Raw genomic sequence first — 21,625 nt, 5'->3', positions numbered from 1 at the left:
TTGTTTTATGGTTTCCCTAGAGATTCCTTTTTAAATATGGTCAGAGCTTTGCACATCCTTTCAGCTGTAATACCCTATTATACAGGAGCCCTTCTGATGTAGTAGAGTATGAGGGGAGGAGAAGTGGCAGAAGTGTTCTATAATTTTAAAGTTAGTTTTCAGTCTTTAGTGGGCCTATGCCTCTGAGCTGTGACCTTCACAGATGTTTATTCAGCTTTTTAATATTTCCTCTTTAGGTAGAAAGGAAGGCTGAAGGGGCCTAGAGATGGGTATTTCTCTTTCTCCAGGCCAGTTAGGCTCTGGTTAAAAAGAAAAATAATAGTTACTGATAAGGAAGAAGCTCTCACATTTTACTGGGACATTTTTTCTAGGAGCCTTGTGCCTTCTTTGTCTTCATTTCCTCCATTACTGTCACCTTTTGTGTTCAGTTGATTTTTTTGTATTGTACTATTTTCTCACTTCCTTTTGTGATTTTTTCTCTTAAGATGCTAGTGTTTACCATGGGGATTACAACTAACATGTGAAATTTATAACAGTCTAGTTTGAATTGATGCCAGTTTGACTTTTATAACATACAAAAACTCTGCTTCTATACAGCTCTGTCCCCATTTGTATTCTTGTCAGGATTTATATCTTTATAATTATGTGCCCCAAAACATAAATTCTTAATTGTGTTTTATGTATTTACTTTTAAATCATGTAGAAAACAAAAAGTGGGGTTAAAAATTAAAAGCAGCAGCAACATGACTTTGATTCACTGTCTGGCACCCTTTCATTTCAACCTGAACGATCCGTGTAGCGTCTCTTTGTGGTCAGAGCTGGTAGTAATGATCTCCTCCCTCAATGTTTGTTTACTTGGAAATGTCTTAATTGTTCCTTAATTTTTGAAGAAAAAATTAAGAAAAACTCTGTTTTGTTAAATGGAGAATTCTTTGCTGATAGTTTTTTCTTTTAGCACTTTAAATATGTTACCCCTTTGCCTTGTTGCTCCCATGGTTTCTGGTTAGAAATTAAAATCTTTTAGTCTTACTGAGAATCCCTGGTATTTTCCATCTCTTTTGCTGCTTTCATGATTTGGTTTTTATTTTTTCAAATATTCTTTATATTCTTTTCTTCCTGAAACTCCCATAAAATGTATGTTGGTCACTTGGCCTGTGTCTCACAGGCTTCTTAGGTTCTGTCCACTTTTCTTCATTCTCTTTTCTTCTCCTTCAGACTGGATGATTTCACATATCCTATCTTCAAGTTCACTGATTCTTCTGTCTGCTTAACTATGCTGTTAAACTTGTCTAGTGACTTTTTTTTTAAAGAATTTTTGATGTGAACCATTTAAGAATCTTTATTGGATTTGTTACAGTATCATTCTGTCTTATGTTTTCTGGGGTTTTTTGGCCATGAGACATGTGGGATCTTAGGTCCCTGACCAGGGATTGAACCCTCACCCACTGCATCAGAAGGGACCAGGGGCCTGCTAGGGAAGTCCCGCAAGTGACTTTTAATTTCAGTTATTGTACTTTTCATTTCCACTATTTCTGTTTAATTCCTTTTTATAATTTCTCTATTGATATTCTCATTTTGTTGATAGTTTTCGTGGTTTCTTAGTTCTTTGTCTGTGGTTTCCATTGGCCTTTCCGTTAGTCTGTTGTTTTCCATTTAAGACAGTTGATTAAGACAGTCTGTCTGTTAAGTTCAGGTATCTGCACTTTCTCAGGGACAGATTCTGTTACTTATGTTTTTCTGTGAATGGGCCATACTTTCCTATATTTTGTATGCCTTGTAATTTTTTGGTTGTTGAGAACTGGATATTTGAATGTGGTGACTCTGGAAATTAGGTTCTCCTCCCCAGGATTTGTTGTTTTTAATGATTGAACGCTGTAACTGTCTATGACTTTTCCAAATTATTTTTAAAAATAGTTCCTTTATTAATATTTTGACAAGAGTTTTTTTGACTTCCAGGAACTAAAAGTTTAAAAATAAAATACCCACTTCTCCTAGTCTTTAAAGATTGGGTCTTTTCTGGGCCACTCCTTCAACTCTGCCAGGCCCTGCCTTAGGCTTCTCTTTCTTTTTGCACCGAGTCCTGAAAGTCAGCCACCTTTGGCCACAAAAGCCTTTTATTTTTATCAGAATCGAATGCCTAGGGTCTTCTTAGGTCTCTCTATGTACGCATACTGCTCTGGGCATGCATATGGCTTTCTAAATTATCCAGTATACAGGGACACTTTTTCTTGTTTTTAATTTAGCTGTGTTGGGTTTTAGTTGCAGCAGACGGACTTTCTAGTTGTGGCACTCAGGCTCAGTAGTTGGTGTGTATGGGCTCTTTGATCGTGGAGTGTGGGCTCCGGAGCTCATAGGCTCAGTAGTTGTGGCTTTCTTTTGTTCTCTCTCTCTTTCTGTCTCTCCTTTCTATCCCCATTTTCTTTGAGCTTTTATGTTTTCAGTGTGTTTTGATCTATAACATCTGTGTTATACTTTTGGATGCTCAAATATTTTATCTTTAGTCATATTGTCTCCTATATCTTTTGACCTGAGCCTTCAATCTTTGATAACTTCTTGCTTTCTGACATTGTAAGTGTCCTTGGTTTATCATATACTCTTTCTTCCCTAAACTTGGAACTGATTGTTCTTCCTATTGTAAGGTGTTAGTATTTAGAAACCACAACTCTGAGCTACTTGCTTAGAATTGAGTCTAGGCCTTTTCTGTAGACATAGAAAATACTGTTTGACAATATTGTCCATCAGACATGTGTAGCCCTTCATTTATGGATATTGAGTGTATGTAATGCAGTGCTAGCCCAATATTTTCAATAAAGGAATTCATGCATTCAAAAAAAAAGAAAATACTATTTGAGTGAGGGTGTAGGTACATCTTAGTCAGTACTCAGATTAGTTAAGATTAGTTAAGTTAAGAACACAGTCCTCGAGAAATCTGCCTAAAACTTCTAACCCCAAGTATTAGGAGCTAGGCAGACAAAAGACTTCGGACAAGACTCTGGTCCCCCTGACACCAACTGCACATTTCAGAGAGTTTCCCAAAATTACTCTCAGGTTTGATAATTTACAAGCAGAATTCACAGAACTTATGGTAGCTGTTGTACTCATGACCATATTTATTATAGGGAAAGGAAAAAAAAACTAGAATCAGGCCAAGGGAAGAGATGCAAAGGGCCAAATCTGGAAGAGAGTCCAAGTATGTAACTTCAGATCATCTCTCCCCAAGGAGCCATGGACAGTGTTACCTCCTCCTAGCCCCAGAGCATGACAGTAGCATGTACAGTGTATTACCAACCAGAGAAGCTCACCTGAGCCTTGATGTCCAGAGTTTATATTAAGACTTCATTACATAGGTATAATTGCTCGTATGATTGTTTTTTCTGGTGTGGCCAGCTCCACCCTGAGTCATCTCATTGTCATCTCATTAGCATAAACTACCAGGCGTGTTCACAATGTATGACAAAAGATACTCCTGTCATTCAGGAAAAAGTACCTCCCCCCCACCCAGTAGCTGAGACAAAGTTTAGGCTTCCCTTAAGGTAAGGCTGAATATCTTGCTATCCAGGCAGTTAACTTTTTTTTTTTTAATATCATCCAGAATAGATAGAAAAATTATTTCCTTAAAACTTCTTCTTTCCATTCTAGAAATTACAGAAGAAATCCCTATGAAGACTTTGAATACGAAGACTGTGTATGTTTCTGTGTTACCAACTACAGCAGACTTCTAACATTCAGTTATCTGTGGTTCAGTCAGCGTTTCCCTGGCATATACCTGTTCTTCCCCCCTCCACTGACACAGACACATGGACACAGACGTATTGAAGATGTTTCGTTCAGATGCAGTATAATATACTGCTTTTTACCTAAAATCAAAATGGAATTGATCGGGTGACTTGAGACTTCACAGGAGTATTCACACTTAACCTTAAACACCTATGCAGTTATGTTGAGGGAAAGTTGGTGTTACCTCAGCTCTATAAAGTATGCTTCTACACTTGAAATTTTAAGTATAGAATATAGAAGTAGTTTAAATGGTATAGTGTGTGTGTCCACACACACACACACTCATATATTTATATATAGCTCTGTGGCCTTTTAAAACTGGTTTGAAATCTGTTAAAGGAATGGACAGTGTTGTATATTTTTTGCTACCTGGATTTCCCTGGGTAATTTGATGGAATATTTTAAGTTTCAGTAAATGAGAACAATAAACTTTCTCTCAGATAATACATTAGAAGTAATTCATTCTCCCATCTTTAAAGAACTCAAAACTTAATAGTCACTTCCATATTAAGACACTAGACTAAATATCTTTTTTTTCTTTTCATTGAAAGAAATTTATTTCTAAAACTCTTCAGATTACTTTTGAAACACATTTGGCACCAAGTTATTTCCAGGGCTATGACCATGTTAATGTCAGCAAACTAAAGAGGGTGATTTGAAGCAATTGTCCTAATAGTTAAATTATGGTAGTAAACTAAATATCTAATTTCACTTCTTCCCAGAAATGCTGTGTCAGAGAAGTAGATGCCAAGACAAAATTAGATGTGCAAGAACCTACTAGGGGAAGGGTATCTTTCTAATACACAAAAAATAAAGGGGAGGGTTTAAGACAAAGGTAGAGCCTTCAGAAGGAGTCCAGAGTTAGGCAGAAATGACCTGACTTTGGACCATGCCTTGCTTAGTGGCTGAAGGGGACTGTGGCCTCAGCACAGATGTATCCGTTGATCTGAAAATCCAGTAGCTAGATCAGGTATACTCCCTACATCAGATTCTCCTGAAAGGAACTCTGAATCATGTGGCTCTAGCCACTACAATAAATGCATTCAAATCCAAACCCACAAAGTTGGAGGAAACCACACAAGGTAACAAATGTTGGCAAGGATCAGAGAAACTAGAACCCTTGTGCACTGTTGGTGGGAATGTAAAATGTTGCAGTCACTATGGAAAAGAGTATAGAGGTTCCTCAAAAATTAAAAGTAGAACTAGTATGATTTCTATGATCCAGCAATCCACTTCTGGATATATATCCAAAAGAATTAAAAGCAAGGTCTTGAAGAAATATTTGCACACCCAGGTTTTGCAACATATTCACAGTAGCCAAGAGGTGGAGCAACTCAAATGTCCACTAAAGGATGAATGAAGCAAGAAAATGTAATGTATACATACAATTGAGCATTATGCAGTCTTGAAAAAGAAGGATGAACCTTGAGGACATTAAGCAAAGTGAAATAAGCCAGTCAGAAAAAGATAAATGCTGTGTGATTCCACTTGTATGAGATATCTAGAGTAGTCAAATTCATTGAAACACAACACAGTGATGGTTACCAGGTGCTACAGAGAGGGAGAAATGGGAATAGTTTTAGTTTTGCAAGTTTTGAAAAGTTCTAGAGGTCTTTTGCACAGTGTGAATATAATTAACATACTAAGCTTGATCCTTAAAAATAGCTAAGTTGTTTTTTGAATGTCAGAGGGTCAGAAGGCAACGTGAAAGAGCCTCCAATGGCCAAAGCTGGAACAGTTTGAACAAAAATGTGACTTAGTATTGAATTAAAACCCAAAGTATAAAATAAACATCAATGAGTACATGCCGATATAAATGACTGAGTAAATAGAGAGGTGAGACAGATCTTGGTAAAATTCCACACAATTTATATAGATGTTCCCTCTCAAGGTGGTATGCCTTAACTCCCCATACCCTGAGAGTGGGCTGTACTTCATGATTTACATCAAAAGAGTATAAAGTATGGAAAGGGGACAAAAAGCAACTTCGCAGTTAGAAAACTGGGACACACTGCCTCGGACAGGTCAGCATCATCAGTTATGACAGCATATACGCTTAAGAGAACTTGATGAGACTGTTACTTTACTTCTGTTGTCTTCCCAAGCACTTAGAACCCCACGCTAACCACGAGAGGAACATAAACTGAGAGAGATTCTGACAGTACTTGGCTCTTCAAAACTGTCAAGGTCATCAAAAACAAGGAGTATCTGAGATATTCACAGATCAAAGGGGACAAAGCAGACAGGCTAAATATGATGTGACATCCTGGATGTGATCCAGGAACAGAAAAAAATCTGAAGGGGAAAACTCATGAGATCCAAATAAAGTATGGAGTTTAGTTAACAGTATTGTATCATTGTTGGTTCAATAACTGTGAAAATGTACCATGATAAATGTAAGATGTAAGTTAGCAGTAAGGTAAGCTGGATGTAGAGTGTATGGAAACTCTGTTAATAAGTGGAAGAAAATTAAATTTAAAATTATTTGTAATAGCATCAAACACTGTGAAATACTTCAAGGACAAATTTGACCAAAGATGTGTAGTACCTGTATCCTGAAAATTATATTGCTTAGAGATAATAAAGCCTGTATGATTGAAAGAGATATGTCATGTTCATATTAGTCAGGTAGCGCTGCCATAACAAAATACCACAGACCAGGTGTCGTAAACAGCAGAAGTTTATTGTCTCACAATTCTGGAGTTTAGAAGTCCAATATCACCAAGTCTGCAGGTTTAGTCTGTCCTGAGGGCTCTTATATTTTCACTGCGTCCTCACATGGCCCCTTTGTGTGTGTGAACTCCCAGTGTCTCTTATTAGGACACGAGTCCTATGGATTTAGGGACACAACCCCATGACTTCAGCTTCCTAGTTGTTGCTAGTGGTAAAGAACTGCCAATTCAAGGAGACAGAAGTAAGAGACAGAGTTCAATCCCTGGGTCAGAAAGATCCGCTGGAGTAGGAAATGGCAACCTACTCCATATTCTTGCCTGGAGAATTCCATAGACAGGAGCCTGGCGGGCTACAATCCATAGGGTTGCAAAGAGTCGGACACGACTAAAGCTAGTTGGCACCTGTGACCTTAATTAACTTTATAATATAAATGCAATCACATGGGCATTAGAATGTCAACATTTGAATTTCAAGAAAACAACTCAAGTTTATAATTTTCATAGATCCGAAGATAATAATAAGCTGACAGTTATCCCAAGTTAATCTAAAGATTTGATGTAATACTGATCAAAATCCCAGCAGGATTTTTTTATAACCTTAACTAGCTGGTTTTAAATTTTATATGGAAATACAGAGGATTTAAGACCCAAATTTTCAAAGAGAAATACAAACTTGGAGGATTTAAACAATCTGATTATAGGATTTATGAAACTATGTAATTAAGACTGGAATTGGCAGAAAGATAAGAAATAGAGCATTAGGGCAGAATAGAGAATCCAGAAATAGATCTATATATTTTCAATTAATTTTTTTTTAATGATGCCATGGACATCAATGGGAAAGGGATAATGTTTTCTCCAAAATGGTGCTGTAACAAGTGGATTGTAATAGACACACATACACAGAACCTTGTTCTATACCTCTCCATTTACAAAAGGACTCGTAAGTCAAAATATATAAATACAACAAATATAAAATATGGCAAAATATATTTTATCACAATGTATAACAGAAGTAAAGCTAAATTATAAAACTAGAAGAAAACCTTAGTGACTTTGTATGGTAAGTAAAATGGTCTCCCAAGGATGTCCTCACCTTAATCTCTGGAACCTGTAAGTATATTAAATACCCAGGGTCACATCTTTACAGGTGTGATTAAGGCTATAGACTTTAAAGAGATTATTCTGGTTTATCTGAGTGGGCCCAGTCTAATCACAGCTTTTAAAAGCATAGAACTTTCTCTCTGGAGGCAAGAGAAATTGACAGAAGGGGAGGTAATAAATTCCAAACATGACAAGTGAAGAAAGAGAAAGACAAATGTACATTTAAGCATATTGGGGGCTTCCCTGGTGGGTCAGACGGTAAAGAATCCGTCTGCTATGCAGGAGACCCAGATTTGATTCCTGGGTTGGGAAGATCCCCTGAAGAAAGGAATGGCTACCCTCTCCAGTATTCTTGCCTGGAGAATTCCATGGACAGAGGAGCCTGGCAAGCTACAGTCTATGGAGTCACAAAGAGTCAGACCCAACTGAGCAACTAACAAGGCATATATATGGAATCTAGAAAAATGGTACTGAAGAACCTATTTCCAGGGCAGGAATAGAGACAGACGTAAAGAACTGACTTGTGGACATAGCAGGGGAAGATGGGACAAATTGAGAGAGTAGCATTGAAGTATATACATTACCATGTTTAAAATAGATAGCTAATGGGAAGCTGCTGTATAACAGGGAGCTCGGCCTGATGCTGAGCTGGGGTGGGGGTGGGTGGGAGGGAAGCTCAAAAGAGGGAATATATGTATGCTTATGGCTGATTCATGTTGTACAGCAGAAACCAACACAATGTTGTTAAGCAATTATCCTCCAATTAAAAATCCAAATACGGGAATTTGCTATTCTGTTGCTGGCTCAATGATGTCGGGGTTGGTGTGCAAGAACTGGAGAAGGGCCTCTAGGAGCTAAGGTCAGCCCCAGATGATAGCAAGGAATCAGAGACCTCAGTCCTGCAGCAGAAAGGAACTAGAATCTAACAGTAGCCTGACCAACCTTAGAAATAGATCTTCCCAGAAGGCCCTGATAAGAGCCTAGACAGTCAACACCTTCACTTTGGCTTTGTGAGGCTCAAGGCAAAGAAGTCATCGAAGTCCACCAGACTTCTGACCTACCAACTTATATGAAATAAGTTTGTGTTGTTTTAACCTAAGTTGGTGATAATTTATTAGAGCAAGGCAAAAGTTTTCTTAAATAGGTTACAAAAAGCACAAACTATAAAGGAAAATGTGAGTAAGTAGGACTTAGAAAACTAAAGACTTCATTTCTCCAAAAGATATTTTATAGATAATAAAAAGCAAACCACAGACTAAGAGAATATTTGCAAAATGTATCTGAAAAGGACTTGAACCTGGAATATATAAGGATCTCTTAAACAATGGTAAGACAAACTGCCCAGTTTTTTTTTTTTAATTTGGCTAAAGATGAATAGACATTTCACTGTAGAAGTGATACAAATGGCAAATAAGCATATGAATATTGTTCAGCATCATTAGTCATCAGGTAATTGGAAATTAAAGCTATAATGGCAATCATTACATACCCACTAGAATGACTAAAAGTTAAAAGTCTGACAATATCGTGTGTTGGCAAGGATGTGAAAGAAACTAGACCTCATACACTGTCGTTGGGAATATAAAATGATACTATTAATTGGGAAAATATCAGTTTCTTAAAAGTTAAACATAGACTTCGGGTCCGTACAAGAGTGCATAGACCTGTTTTGTTTGTTTGTTTTTGCTCCTCTATAAACTATGGAAATAACTAAGCTGAGCGCCAAAGAATTGATGCTTTTGAACTGTTGTGTTGGAGAAGACTCTTGAGAGTCCCTTGGACTGCAAGGAGATCCAACCAGTCCATTCTAAAGGAGATCAGTCCTGGGTGTTCATTGGAAGGACTGATGCTGAAGCTGAAACTCCAATACTTTGGCCACCTGATGCGAAGAATTGACTCATTAGAAAAGACCCTGATGCTGGGAGGGACTGGGGGCAGGAGGAGAAGGGGATGACAGAGGATGAGATGGCTGGATGGCATCACCGACTCGATGGACAAGAGTGTGAGTGAACTCCAGGAGTTGGTGATGGACAGGGAGGCCTGGCGTGCTGCAATTCATGGGGTCACGAAGAGTCGGACAACTGAGTGACTGAACCGAACTGAACTGAACTGAAGGAGGCAACCAAAGGAAAACTCTCAAAAATGTTAAGAGGGAGGTGAATTGATTTGGAACCTCATGACTGGAAAGACAACCTAAGTGGTAGGATTTAATTTCCCCACTGAACAGAAGATGGTGATCCAACCTAGCCATAGAAGAGAGTCAAGTAGTCGGTTCCTCTTACAGATCAAACAGAAGTCCCTCAAACTATGATAAGTCCCCTACATACAAACCTTCAAGTTGTAAACTTTCAGAGATGTGACACATATTTGCATGTCCAACCATGCTAGTTCATGTGTCTGGCGTACATTGTCCCTTGCACACATGCTCTATGAGTGGTTGTGCTTTTCTGTACTTGACAGTACTGTTGTGCAACATGAGGAGCTTACTAATTCCTTGAGGAGGCAGTTAGTTTTTGAGACACAGGTACATAGGATGGAACCTGAAATTTGCAGCAGCCATTCAGAATGCAACCTATGCTACCTTGCCATCTATGATGAGGAAAAAAGAGCTATCACCCAGACATCACTGCATCATTTTTTCAAGAAGGTAGATAAAATTGAATCCTGCAAGGAACCAGAACCTGTGCCAGCAACATCAGCTGTGAGTGAAACTGCAGCTTGCCCTCCATCTCCTGTTGCTGACAATCCTTCAGCTCTACCATTTCCCACCTCCTCTCCTTCCAGTCAGTAACCCTTCATGAGTTGACAGATCCTGTATGCCAGCCAAATTATTTGTGTGAAAAGTATTATAAACTTTTTATGGTATGGTACTATATAGTCTACTGTGTTAGTTAGGTACCCAGTCTAACTTCGTTCACTTTAAAACAAACTGGTCATATGAACAAGCTCTCTGAACGAAAATCATTTGTATGTAGGGGACTTCCTGTGTATGACACAAACCCAACACCATCAACAAAGGAGTTCTGGAACATTAAGCAGTAAACAACAAGCCCCACTTCCTCCCAGAAACCAGGTATTACAAGGGGTGACCAGTAGAGGGCATCCTACCATAAGCACCCAGACAAGGCAGCCTCTTGTTCTGATTGGCCTGAGTAACCCATCTTTTGCCAGAGACACCAGGGTGACTAGGGTAACTAGTGTGTGTGGGAGGGGAGAGAGGGCCAGGGTTTGGGGGGAGAGGAATGTCTCACTGTAATAAGCATGTGGCCTGTAGCGCAAAGATAAGGCAGCTCTAGAACAGAGAAACTTCTTAGTTCCTTGAGGCCAAAGACCTCTCATCCCAGAGAGAGACTCAGCATCCCAACCTAGGAAGACTCATTTTATCCCCTCAGGCAGCACTAGCAGAGAGCCCCAGTGGCACCAGTTAAAGCAGACCGAAAGTGAAGTTGCTCAGTCGTGTCCAACTCTTTGCGATCCCATGGACTGTAGCCCACCAGGCTCCTCTATCCATGGAATTTTCTAGGCAAGGGTACTGGAGTGGGTTGCCATTTCCTTTTCCAAAAGCTGACCGAAATGACACCACAAAGCTGCTAAAATTTAAACTGTCAGGGGAACCACTATCTAAAAAAGGAGGTTAAGACCTGTACACTAAACAGAACAGGATACCTGCCTGCGAAAATAAAAGACTTAGATAGGAACCTAAGCCTCCTAACAACAGAAAATCTTTATTCTAAGAACTAAGAAAATCACAACTCATGACAAAAGAATCACTGATACCAAGACCAAGTTTAAACAAATGTTAGAATTTCCGACAAGAAAATCCTAAGGACTCCACCCAGTCACTACTAGATCCAATCAATGACTTCCGTAAAGTTACAGGATACAAAATTATCATACACAAATTGCTAGCATTTCTATAAGCTGATGATGAATTATATGAAAAAGAAATAAAGAAAATGACCATATTTATAATAGTATCAAAACCAATAAAATGTTTAAGAATAAATTTATGTATAAAATAGATGACTAGTGGAAACCTATATAGCACAAGGAACTCTATACAATGCTCTGTGGTAACTTAGAAGGGAAGGAAATCCCAAAACGAGGAAATATATGCATATGTATAGCTGATTTATACAGTAGAAACTAACACAACATCGTCAAGCAACTATATTCCAATAAAAATGAAGAATGAAAAAAAGAATAAATTTTACCAAGGAGTTGAAAGAAGTAAACCCTAACCCTACTCAGCCTTCTCTGACACCATCCTCGTAAGTCAGGAAAGGGGATGATTGGGAATACTTTGTTATAACAAAGTGATTTGAGGGTAGAGGTCTGGACTTTGCTGGTGTGGTGGGATGCAGCCATAGTCATGGTGAAAGTGAAAGTGAAGTCGCTCAGTCGAGTCCGACTCTTTGCAACCCCATGGTCTGTAGCCTACCAGGCTCCTCCACCCATGGGATTTTGCAGACAAGAGTACTGGAGTGGGTTGCCATTTCCTTCTCCAGGGGGTCTTCCTGACCCAGGGATCGAACCTGGGTCTCCTGCATTGCAGGCAGACCCCTTACCATCTGAACCACCAGGGAAGCCCCTAGTAATGGTATTTTACGGTTTTTTGCTGGAATAGAGAGGTTATTCTCTAAAAGTTCTCTGTCTTGCTAGGTTTTCTCTTTTCTGGTCCTTTGGCTAGAGCTTGTGTGTGTGTGTGTGTGTGTGTGTGTGTGTGTGTGTGTGTGTTTGTCTGTCTGCACTCTTTGGCATCCCTGGGTTGTTGGCCTCTTCAGTTCTAAGTGCAGGATGTACAACACAAAAAGAAAACCCAAAGAACTGACCACCATTTTGTCACTTGGGTCTCGTGATATTGTGATTTATAATCAACATATATTTAGTCTTTGTTCCTATTTCTGGCACCTCTGCTTTGCTGATCTCTTCCAGCCTCTGCCCAGATGGCACCCACCCATCTGGGCCTTCATGGCCACTCTGTGTAAAGCAAATGCTCACTTTTACTCTCTCCATTCTATTCCCTTCTCTTCTTTTTTCCATAGTCCTGAGTGCAATCTTGAATGCTCATTTATTTTCCTATATTCTAAATGCAGGTGTCAGGTGAGGTAAGTCAGAAAAGTAGAACTGTCATATGACTCCTCCAATTAAAATAAATTAATAAAAAAGACACATGTGACACCCCTTATATGTGGAATGGAAAAAGAAATGATACAAATAAACTTACAAAACGGAATCAGAACCACAGATTTAGAAAATAAACTTACAGTTGCCTGGGAGAAGGATGGGAGGAAGGATATTTAGGGAGTTTGAAATGGATATGTACACACTGATCTAACATCTCAAAAAGGAAGAAACATTCTTCAGAAATTTCAATTTTTGTAGTTTCAAGTCTAAATTCTTCATCTGAAAGAAGAAGGGAGATAAAATTAATTCAACAGGACATATAAAATCAGACAGAAACCAAGCTCTATAGCCCACAATGAGTTGTTCTACTCTGATTGCTTGTCTAGACGTGGCACATCAGATCAGATCAGATCAGTCGCTCAGTCGTGTCCGACTCTTTGCGACCCCATGAATCGCAGCACGCCAGGCCTCCCTGTCCATCACCAACTCCCAGAGATCACTCAGACTCACGTCCATCGAGTCAATGATGCCATCCAGCCATCCCATCCTGTCGTCCCCTTCTCCTCCTGCCCCCAATGCCTCCCAGCATCAGAGTCTTTTCCAATGAGTCAACTCTTTGCACAAGGTGGCCAAAGTACTGGAGTTTCAGCTTTAGCATCATTCCTTCCAAAGAAATCCCAGGGCTGATCTCCTTCAGAATGGACTGGTTGGATCTCCTTGCAGTCCAAGAGACTCTCAAGAGTCTTCTCCAACACCACAGTTCAAAAGCATCAATTCTTCGGCGCTCAGCCTTCTTCACAGTCCAACTCTCACATCCATACATGAGCACAGGAAAAACCATAGCCTTGACTAGATGGACCTTTGTTGGTAAAGTAATGTCTCTGCTTTTGAATATGCTATCTAGGTTGGTCATAACTTTCCTTCCAAGGAGTAAGCGTCTTTTAATTTTATGGCTGCAGTCACCATCTGTAGTGATTTTGGAGCCCAGAAAAATAAAGTCTGACACTGTTTCCCCATCTATTTCCCATGAAGTGATGGGACTGGATGCCATGATCTTCGTTTTCTGAATGTTGAGCTTTAAGCCAACTTTTTCACTCTCCACTTTCACTTTCAAGAGGCTTTTTAGTTCCTCTTCACTTTCTGCCATAAGGGTGGTGTCATCTGCATATCTGAGGTTATTGATATTTCTCCCGGCAGTCTTGATTCCAGCTTGTGTTTCTTCCAGTCCAGCGTTTCTCATGATGTACTCTGCATATAAGTTAAATAAACAGGGTGACAATATACAGCCTTGATGAACTCCTTTTCCTATTTGGAACCAGTCTGTTGTTCCATGTCCAGTTCTAACTGTTGCTTCCTGACCTCCATACACATTTCTCAAGAGGCAGATCAGGTGGTCTGGTATTCCCATCTCTTTCAGAATTTTCCACAGTTTATTGTGATCCACACAGTCAAAGGCTTTGGCAGAGTCAATAAAGCAGAAATAGATGTTTTTCTGGAACTCTCTTGCTTTTCCCATGATCCAGCAGACGTTGGCAATTTGATCTCTGGTTCCTCTGTCTTTTCTGAAACCAGCTTGAACATCAGGAAGTTCATGGTTCACATATTACTGAAGCCTGGCTTGGAGAATTTTGAGCATTACTTTACTAGTGTGTGAAATGCGTGCAATTGTGCGGTAGTTTGATCATTCTTTGGCATTGCCTTTCTTTGGGATTGGAATGAAAACTGACCTTTTCCAGTCCTGTGGCCACTGCTGAGTTTTCCAAATTTGCTGGCGTATTGAGTGCAGCACTTTCACAGCATCATCTTTCAGGATTTGGAATAGCTCAACTGGAATTCCATCACCTCCACTAGCTTTATTCGTAGTGATGCTTTCTAAGGCCCACTTGACTTCACATTCCAGGATGTCTGGCTCTAGGTCAGTGATCACACCATGGTGATGATCTGGGTCATGAAGATCTTTTTTGTACTGTTCTTCTGTGTATTCTTGCCATCTCTTCTTAATATCTTTTGCTTCTGTTAGGTCCATACTATTTCTGTCCTTTATCGAGCCCATCTTTGCATGAAATGTTCCTTTGGTATCTTTGATTTTCTTGAAGAGATCCCTAGTCTTTCCCATTCTGTTGTTTTCCTCTATTTCTTTGCATTGATCGCTGAAGAAGGCTTTCTTATCTCTTCTTGCTATTCTTTGAAACTCTGCATTCAGATGTTTATATCTTTCTTTTTCTCCTTTGCTTTTCGCTTCTCTTCTTTTCACAGCTATTTGTAAGGTCTCCCCAGACAGCCATTTTGCTTTTTTGCATTTCTTTTCCATGGGAATGGTCTTGATCCCTGTCTCCATGTCCAGTTAGAACTGGACATGGAACAGCAGACTGGTTCCAAATAGGAAAAGGAGTTCGTCAAGGCTGTATATTGTCACCCTTTTATTTAACTTATATGCAGAGTATATCATGAGAAACGCTGGACTGGAAAAAACACAAGCTGGAATCAAGATTGCCGGGAGAAATATCAATAACCTCAGATATGCAGATGACACCACCCTTATGGCAGAAAGTGAAGAGGAACTAAAAAGCCTCTTAATGAAAGTGAAAGTGGAGAGTGAAAAAAGTGTTCTATGGAATGAACCTCATTCCATAGTTCATCAGGCACTCTACCTATCAGATCTTGGCCCTTAAATCTATTTCTCACTTCCACTGTATAATCATAAGGGATTTGATTTAGGTCGTACCTGAATGGTCTAGTGGTTTTCCCTACTTTCTTCAATTTAAGTCTGAATTTGGCACTAAGGAGTTCATGGCACATAGTTGGTGCTTAATAAGCAATTGTGAAGAACATCAGGGTCTTATCCTATTAAGCACCTATTAGTTGAATCTGTATTGGTCATTATTTCCTTTCCCTATTGTCCTCATCCCTAGGTACTTCTTGTCTTGCCGCTGAAGCTACACTTCCCTTTCAGTTCAGTTCAGTTCAGTTCAGTTGTGTCCAACTATTTGCGACCCCATGAACCACAGCACACCAGGCCTCCCTGTCCATCACCAACTCCCGGAGTCCACCCAAACCCATATCCATTGTGTCGGTGATGCCATCCAACCATCTCATCCTCTGTCGTCCCTTTCTCCTCCAGCCCTCAGTCTTTCCCAGCATCAGGGTCTTTTCAGATGAGTCAGCTTTCCGCATCAGGTGGCCAAAATATTGGAGTTTCAGCTTCAACATCAGTCCCTCCAATGAACACCCAGGACTGATCTCCTTTAGGATGGACTGGTTGGATCTCCTTGCAGTCCAAGGGACTCTCAAGAGTCTTCTCCAACACCACAGTTCAAAAGCATCAGTTCTTTGGCTCTCAGCTTTCTTTATAGTCCAACTCTCACATCCATACATGACCACTGGAAAAACCATAGCCTTGAGTAGATGGACCTTTGTTGGCAAAGTAATGGCTCTGCTTTTTAATATGCTGTCTAGGTTGGTCATAACTTTCCTTCCAAGGAGCAAGCATCTTTTAATTTCATGGCTGCAGTCACCATCTGCAGTGATTTTGGAGCCCAGAAAAATAAAGTCAGCCTCTGTTTCCACTGTTTCCCCATCTATTTTCCATGAAGTGATGGGACCAGATGCCATATTAGTTTCTGAATGTTGAGCTTTAAGCCAACTTTTTCACTCTCCTTCTTCACTTTCATCAAGAGGCTCTTTAGTTCTTCTTCACTTTCTGCCATAAGTGAGTGAGTGAATCGCTCAGTTGTGTCCGACTCTTTGCGACCCCGTGGACTGTACCCTATCAGGCTTCTCTGTCCATGGGATTCTGCAGACAAGAATACTGGAGTGGGTTACCGGTTCCTTCCCCAGGGGATGTTCCCCACCCAAGGATCGAACCCGGGTCTCCCGCATTGGAGGCAGACGCTTTAACCTCTAAGCCACCAGGGAAGCCTGTGGCTTCTGCCATAAGGGTGGTATGATTTGCATATCTGAGGTTATTGATATTTCTCCCGGAAATCTTGATTCCAGCTTGTGTTTCTTCCAGTCCAGCGTTTCTCATGATGTACTCTGCATATAAGTTAAATCAGCAGGGTGATAATATACAGCCTTGACGTACTCCTTTTCCTATTTGGAACTAGTCTGTTGTTCCATATCCAGTTCTAACACTTCCCTTTAACTCTAATGTTAAGTCTTAGCACTTAAGGCTTACATTTACTGTGACATTATAAAGTTAAGCTTTTCTCAAATTTTATTCTCATTTCCTCAAAACAAACCAAAGAAATCAACCAATGTAACCTTATAGACAATGCTGCGATAATGTTCAAATTATATATGTGATTTCTGTGCTCAAAGCACACATGTAACACTCTTGGGCCAACAGATCCAATTATCTACAGCATTTCACTAGTACCCACAAATATATTCTGTTCCAGTAGGATCAGTTCAGTTCATTTCAGTCAGTCGTTTGTGTCCGACTCTCTGCGACCCTATGGGCTGCAGCACGCCAGGCCTCCCTGTCCATCACTAACTCCTGGAGTTTACTCAAACTCATAGCCAATGAGTCAGTGATGCCATCCAACCGTCTCATCCTCTGTCATCCTCTTCTCCGGCCCTCAGTCTTTCCCAGCATCAAGGTCTTTTCAAATGAGTTAGCTCTTCGCATCAGGCAGCCAAAGTATTGAAGTTAACAGCTTCAGCATCAGTCCTTCCAATGAACACTCAGGACTGATCTCCTTTAGAATGGAATGGTTGTATCTCCTTGCAGTCCAAGGGACTCTCAAGAGTCTTCTCCAACACCACAGTTCAAATTCATCAATTCTTTGGCACTCAGCTTTCTTCATAGTCCAACTCTCACATCCATACATGACTACTGGAAAAACCATAGCCTTGACTAGACGGACCTTTGGTGGCAAAGTAATGTCTCTGCTTTTTAATATGTTGTCTAGGTTGGTCATAACTTTCCTTCCAAGGAGTAAGCGTCTTTTGATTTCATGGTTGCAGTCAGCTTCACCATCTGCAGTGACTTGGAGCTCCCCCCACCCCAAAAAATAAAGTCAGCCACTGTTTCCACTGTTTCCCCATCTATTTGCTATGAAGTGATGAGACCAGATGCCATATTAGTTTTCTGAATGTTGAGCTTTAAGCCAACTTTTTCACTCTCCTTTTTCACTTTCATCAAGAGGCTCTTTAGTTCTTCTTCACTTTCTGCCATAAGGGTGGTGTCATCTGCATATCTGAGGTTATTGATATTTTTCTGGGAAATCTTGATTCCAGCTTATGCTTCATCCAGCCCAGTGTTTCTCATGATGTACTCTGCATATAAGTTAATTAAGCAGGGTGACAATATACAGCCTTGACGTACTGCTTTCCCGATTTGGAACCAGTCTCTTGTTCCATGTCCGGTTCTAACTGTTCCTTCCTGACCTGCATACAGATTTCTCAAGAGGCAGGTCAGGTGGTCTGGTATTCCCATCTCTTTCAGAATTTTCCCCAGTTTATTGTGATGCACACAGTCCAAGGCTTTGGCATAGTCAATAAAGCAGAAATAGATGTTTTTCTGAAACTCTCTTGCTTTTTCCATGATCCAGTGGATGTTGGCAATTTGATCTCTGGTTCCTCTGCCTTTTCTAAATCCAGCTTGAACATCTGGATGTTCACGGTTCACATATTGCTGAAACCTGGCTTGGAGAATTTTGAGCATTACTTTACTAGCGTGTGATATGAGTGCAATTGTGTGGTAGTTTGATCATTCTTTGGCATTGCCTTTCTTTGGGATTGGAATGAAAACTGACCTTTTCCAGTCCTGTGGCCACTGCTGAGTTTTCCAAATTTGCTGATATATTGAGTGAAACACTTGAACAGCATCATCTTTTAGGATTTGAAATAGCTCAACTGGAATTCCATCACCTCCACTAGCTTGGTCCATAGTGATGCTTTCTAAGGCCCACTTGACTTCACATTCCAGGATGTCTGGCTCTAGGTCGGTGATCACACCATCATGATTATCTCTGTCGTGAAGGTTTTTTTGTACAGTTCTTCTGTGTATTGTTGCCACCTCTTCTTAATGTCTTCTGCTTCTGTTAGGTCCATACCACTTCTGTCCTTTATTGAGCCCATCTTGAGTGAAATGTTCCCTTGGTATGTCTAATTTTTTTGAATAGATCTGTAGCCTTTCCCATTCTATTGTTTTCTTCTATTTCTTTGCATTGATCACTGAGGAAGGCTTTCTTATCTCTCCTTGCTATTCTTTGGAACTCTGCATTCAAATGGTTGTATCTTTCCTTTTATCCTTTGCTTTTGGCTTCTCTTCTTTTCACAGCTATTTGGAAGGCCTCCTCATACAGCCATTTTGCTTTTTTGCATTTCTTTTTCTTGGGGATGGTCTGGATCCCTGTCTCCTATACAATGTCATGAACCTCCATCCATAGTTCATCAGGCATTCTGTCTATCAGATCTAATCCCTTAAATCTATTTGTCACTTCCACTGTATAATCATAAGGGATTTGATTTAGGTCATACCTGTATGATCTAGTGGTTTTACAGTGATAAAATGTGGGCCACTGGAGAGCGAGTGGCAAACCACTTCAGTATTCTTGCCTTTAGAACCCCATGAACAGTATGAAAAGGCAAAAAGATAGGACACTGAAAGATGAACTCCCCAGGTCGGTAGGTGCCCAATATGCTACTGGGGATCAGTGGAGAAATAACTTCAGAAAGAATGAAGGGACGGAGCCAAAGCAAAAATAACACTGAGTTGTGGATGTGACTGGTGATAGAAGCAAGGTCAGATTCTGTAAAGAAAAGTATTCTATAGGAACCTGGAATGGTTAGGTCCATGAATCGAGGCAAATTGGAAGTGGTCAAACAGGAGATGGCAAGAGTGATATTTGACATTCTAGGAATCAGCAAACTAAAATGGACTGGAATGGGTGAATTTAACTCAGATGACCATTATATATACAAATGTGGGCAGGAATCCCTTAGAAGAAATGGAGTAGCCGTCATTGTCAGCAAAAGATTGTTAAATGCAGTACTTGGATGCAATCTCAAAAATGACAGAATGATCTCTGCTCAGTTTCAAGGCAAACCATTTAATATCACGGTAATCCAAGTCTCTGCCCTGACCTGTAATGCTGAAGAAACTGAAGTTGAACGGTGCTATGAAGATCTACAAGACCTTCTAGACCTAACACCCCAAAAAAGATGCCCTTTTCATTATAGGGGACTGAGATGCAGAAGTAGGAAGTCAAGAAATACCTGGAGTAACAGGCAAATTTGGCCTTGGAGTACAGAGTGAAGCAGGGGAAAGGCTAATAGAGTTTTACCAAAAGAACACACTGATCTTAGCAAAAACCCTCTTCCAGCAGCACAAGAGAAGACACATGGACAGCACCAGATGGCCAACACTGAAATCAGATTGATTATATTATTTGCAGCCAAAGTCAGAGAAACTCTATACAGTCAGCAAAAACAAGACCAGGAGATGACTGTGGCTCAGATCATGAAATCCTTATTGCAAAATCAGACTTAAATTGAAGAAAATGGGGAAAACCACCAGACCATTCAGGTATGACCTAAATCAAATCCAGTAGGATCAGAATGCTAATCATTCTGTACAAAGATATGTTTATTGCTAGTTTGTGTGTGTGTATATATATATATATATATGCCCCTCTGCTTGTATTGCTTTTCTTGACTTGCTTTTCTTCTTGCCTACTTATTGAAAATGTATGTGTGTGAGGATATGTATCTGGGAGAAACTAGTGTAACATGCTCTGAAACAATACTTTTTTCCAACCTCTTCATACCACCTTCAAAGGTCTTTTTTCCCCCCATGAGTTCCTAATGCATTCACAGTAACACTGATTTTGACAGTGTCATATTCTTGGAGATATTTATTCTGAGCTGTTCAGATCTGTAATGAAAGCTCTCTAGAACTCCTGCACATCTGTGATTTTTTGCTGGATCCTGCTATTTTGATTTCACATTTCTTTCTCCAGTAGTTTCCTAAGAAAAGTATGAATAGGAGAGCAATTACTTTGAGACCATGCACGTCTGAAAATGTTGGTTTCTATACCAACACGTAATTAATAATTTTGTATAGTATAACAGTTCCAAGTTGGAAACAATTTTCCCACAAATTTTTAATGTATTGCTCTTTTATCTTCTAGGTTCCATTATTGCTGTTCAAGTCCAAAGCCAATTTGGTTACAGGTCTCTCATGTTCTTTTCAAACCCATATCTCATTGTGTCTCCTGCATTGGCAGGCGGGTTCTTTACCACTGACACCACCAGGGAAGCCCACAAATTATGGTATCCCTTGGTAAATGCTCCCTAGATGCTTGGTAGAATATTTATTCTGCTACTTGGGGATGGAGTGCTTAATAATTGCTGCTTAGATATTATTGTTTGAGGTGCTTCAAATCCACAGGAATAGGGAAGATGCCTGGGGCTGCTTTGGGTGATCAGCTCTGGTTGTTCCTGGCTTAATTCCAGGATACATCCCTCGGTTCCCCCTTTCCTCCTGACAGCTCTTTACTACCGAGAAGGCAATGGCAACCCACTCCAGTACTCTTGCCTGGAAAATCCCATGGACAGAGGAGCCTGGTAGGCTGCAGTCTATGGGGTCACTAAGAGTCAGACATGACTGAGCAACTTCACTTTCCCTTTTCACTTTCATGCATTGGAGAAGGAAATGTCAACCCCTCTAGTGTTCTTGCCTGGAGAATCCCAGGGACGGGGGAGCCTGGTGGGCTGCCGTCTATGGGGTCGCACAGAGTCGGACACGACTGAAGTGACTTACCAGCTCTTTACTACACAAGTCTACCTCATTTCAACATGGCCGCCCACAGGCCTGAGTGAGTACCTGGGCGCCGCCATATTGAATCAAATTTAAATCATTTAGAGCAGAGCAGAGTTCAGGAGAGCGCCATGTTGAATACTGGCAAATTTCCGCAGAGAAGCCACTGTTGAGCATG

General features: G+C 40.2%; 1 protein-coding gene across 2 annotated transcripts in view; it reads left to right on the top strand.

The window, feature by feature from the left end:
- IARS1 (isoleucyl-tRNA synthetase 1) overlaps positions 1–4,223 on the top strand; it is an 81,267-nt gene extending 77,044 nt beyond the window's left edge. For both annotated transcript variants that reach the window (XM_019966564.2, XM_019966565.2), the window contains exon 34: positions 3,640–4,223. In XM_019966564.2, the coding sequence (XP_019822123.2) occupies positions 3,640–3,722 (83 nt within the window). In that variant the 3' untranslated portion in view covers positions 3,723–4,223. The remainder of the gene's footprint in view (positions 1–3,639) is intronic.
- The last annotated feature ends 17,402 nt before the right edge of the window (positions 4,224–21,625 follow it).

This window comes from Bos indicus, chromosome 8 (assembly GCF_029378745.1).
Source record: "Bos indicus isolate NIAB-ARS_2022 breed Sahiwal x Tharparkar chromosome 8, NIAB-ARS_B.indTharparkar_mat_pri_1.0, whole genome shotgun sequence".
In the NCBI taxonomy this organism is placed as follows: domain Eukaryota; kingdom Metazoa; phylum Chordata; class Mammalia; order Artiodactyla; family Bovidae; genus Bos; species Bos indicus.
Note: the sequence above shows the minus strand (reverse complement) of the source record. Positions and strands in the feature narration are given on the sequence as shown.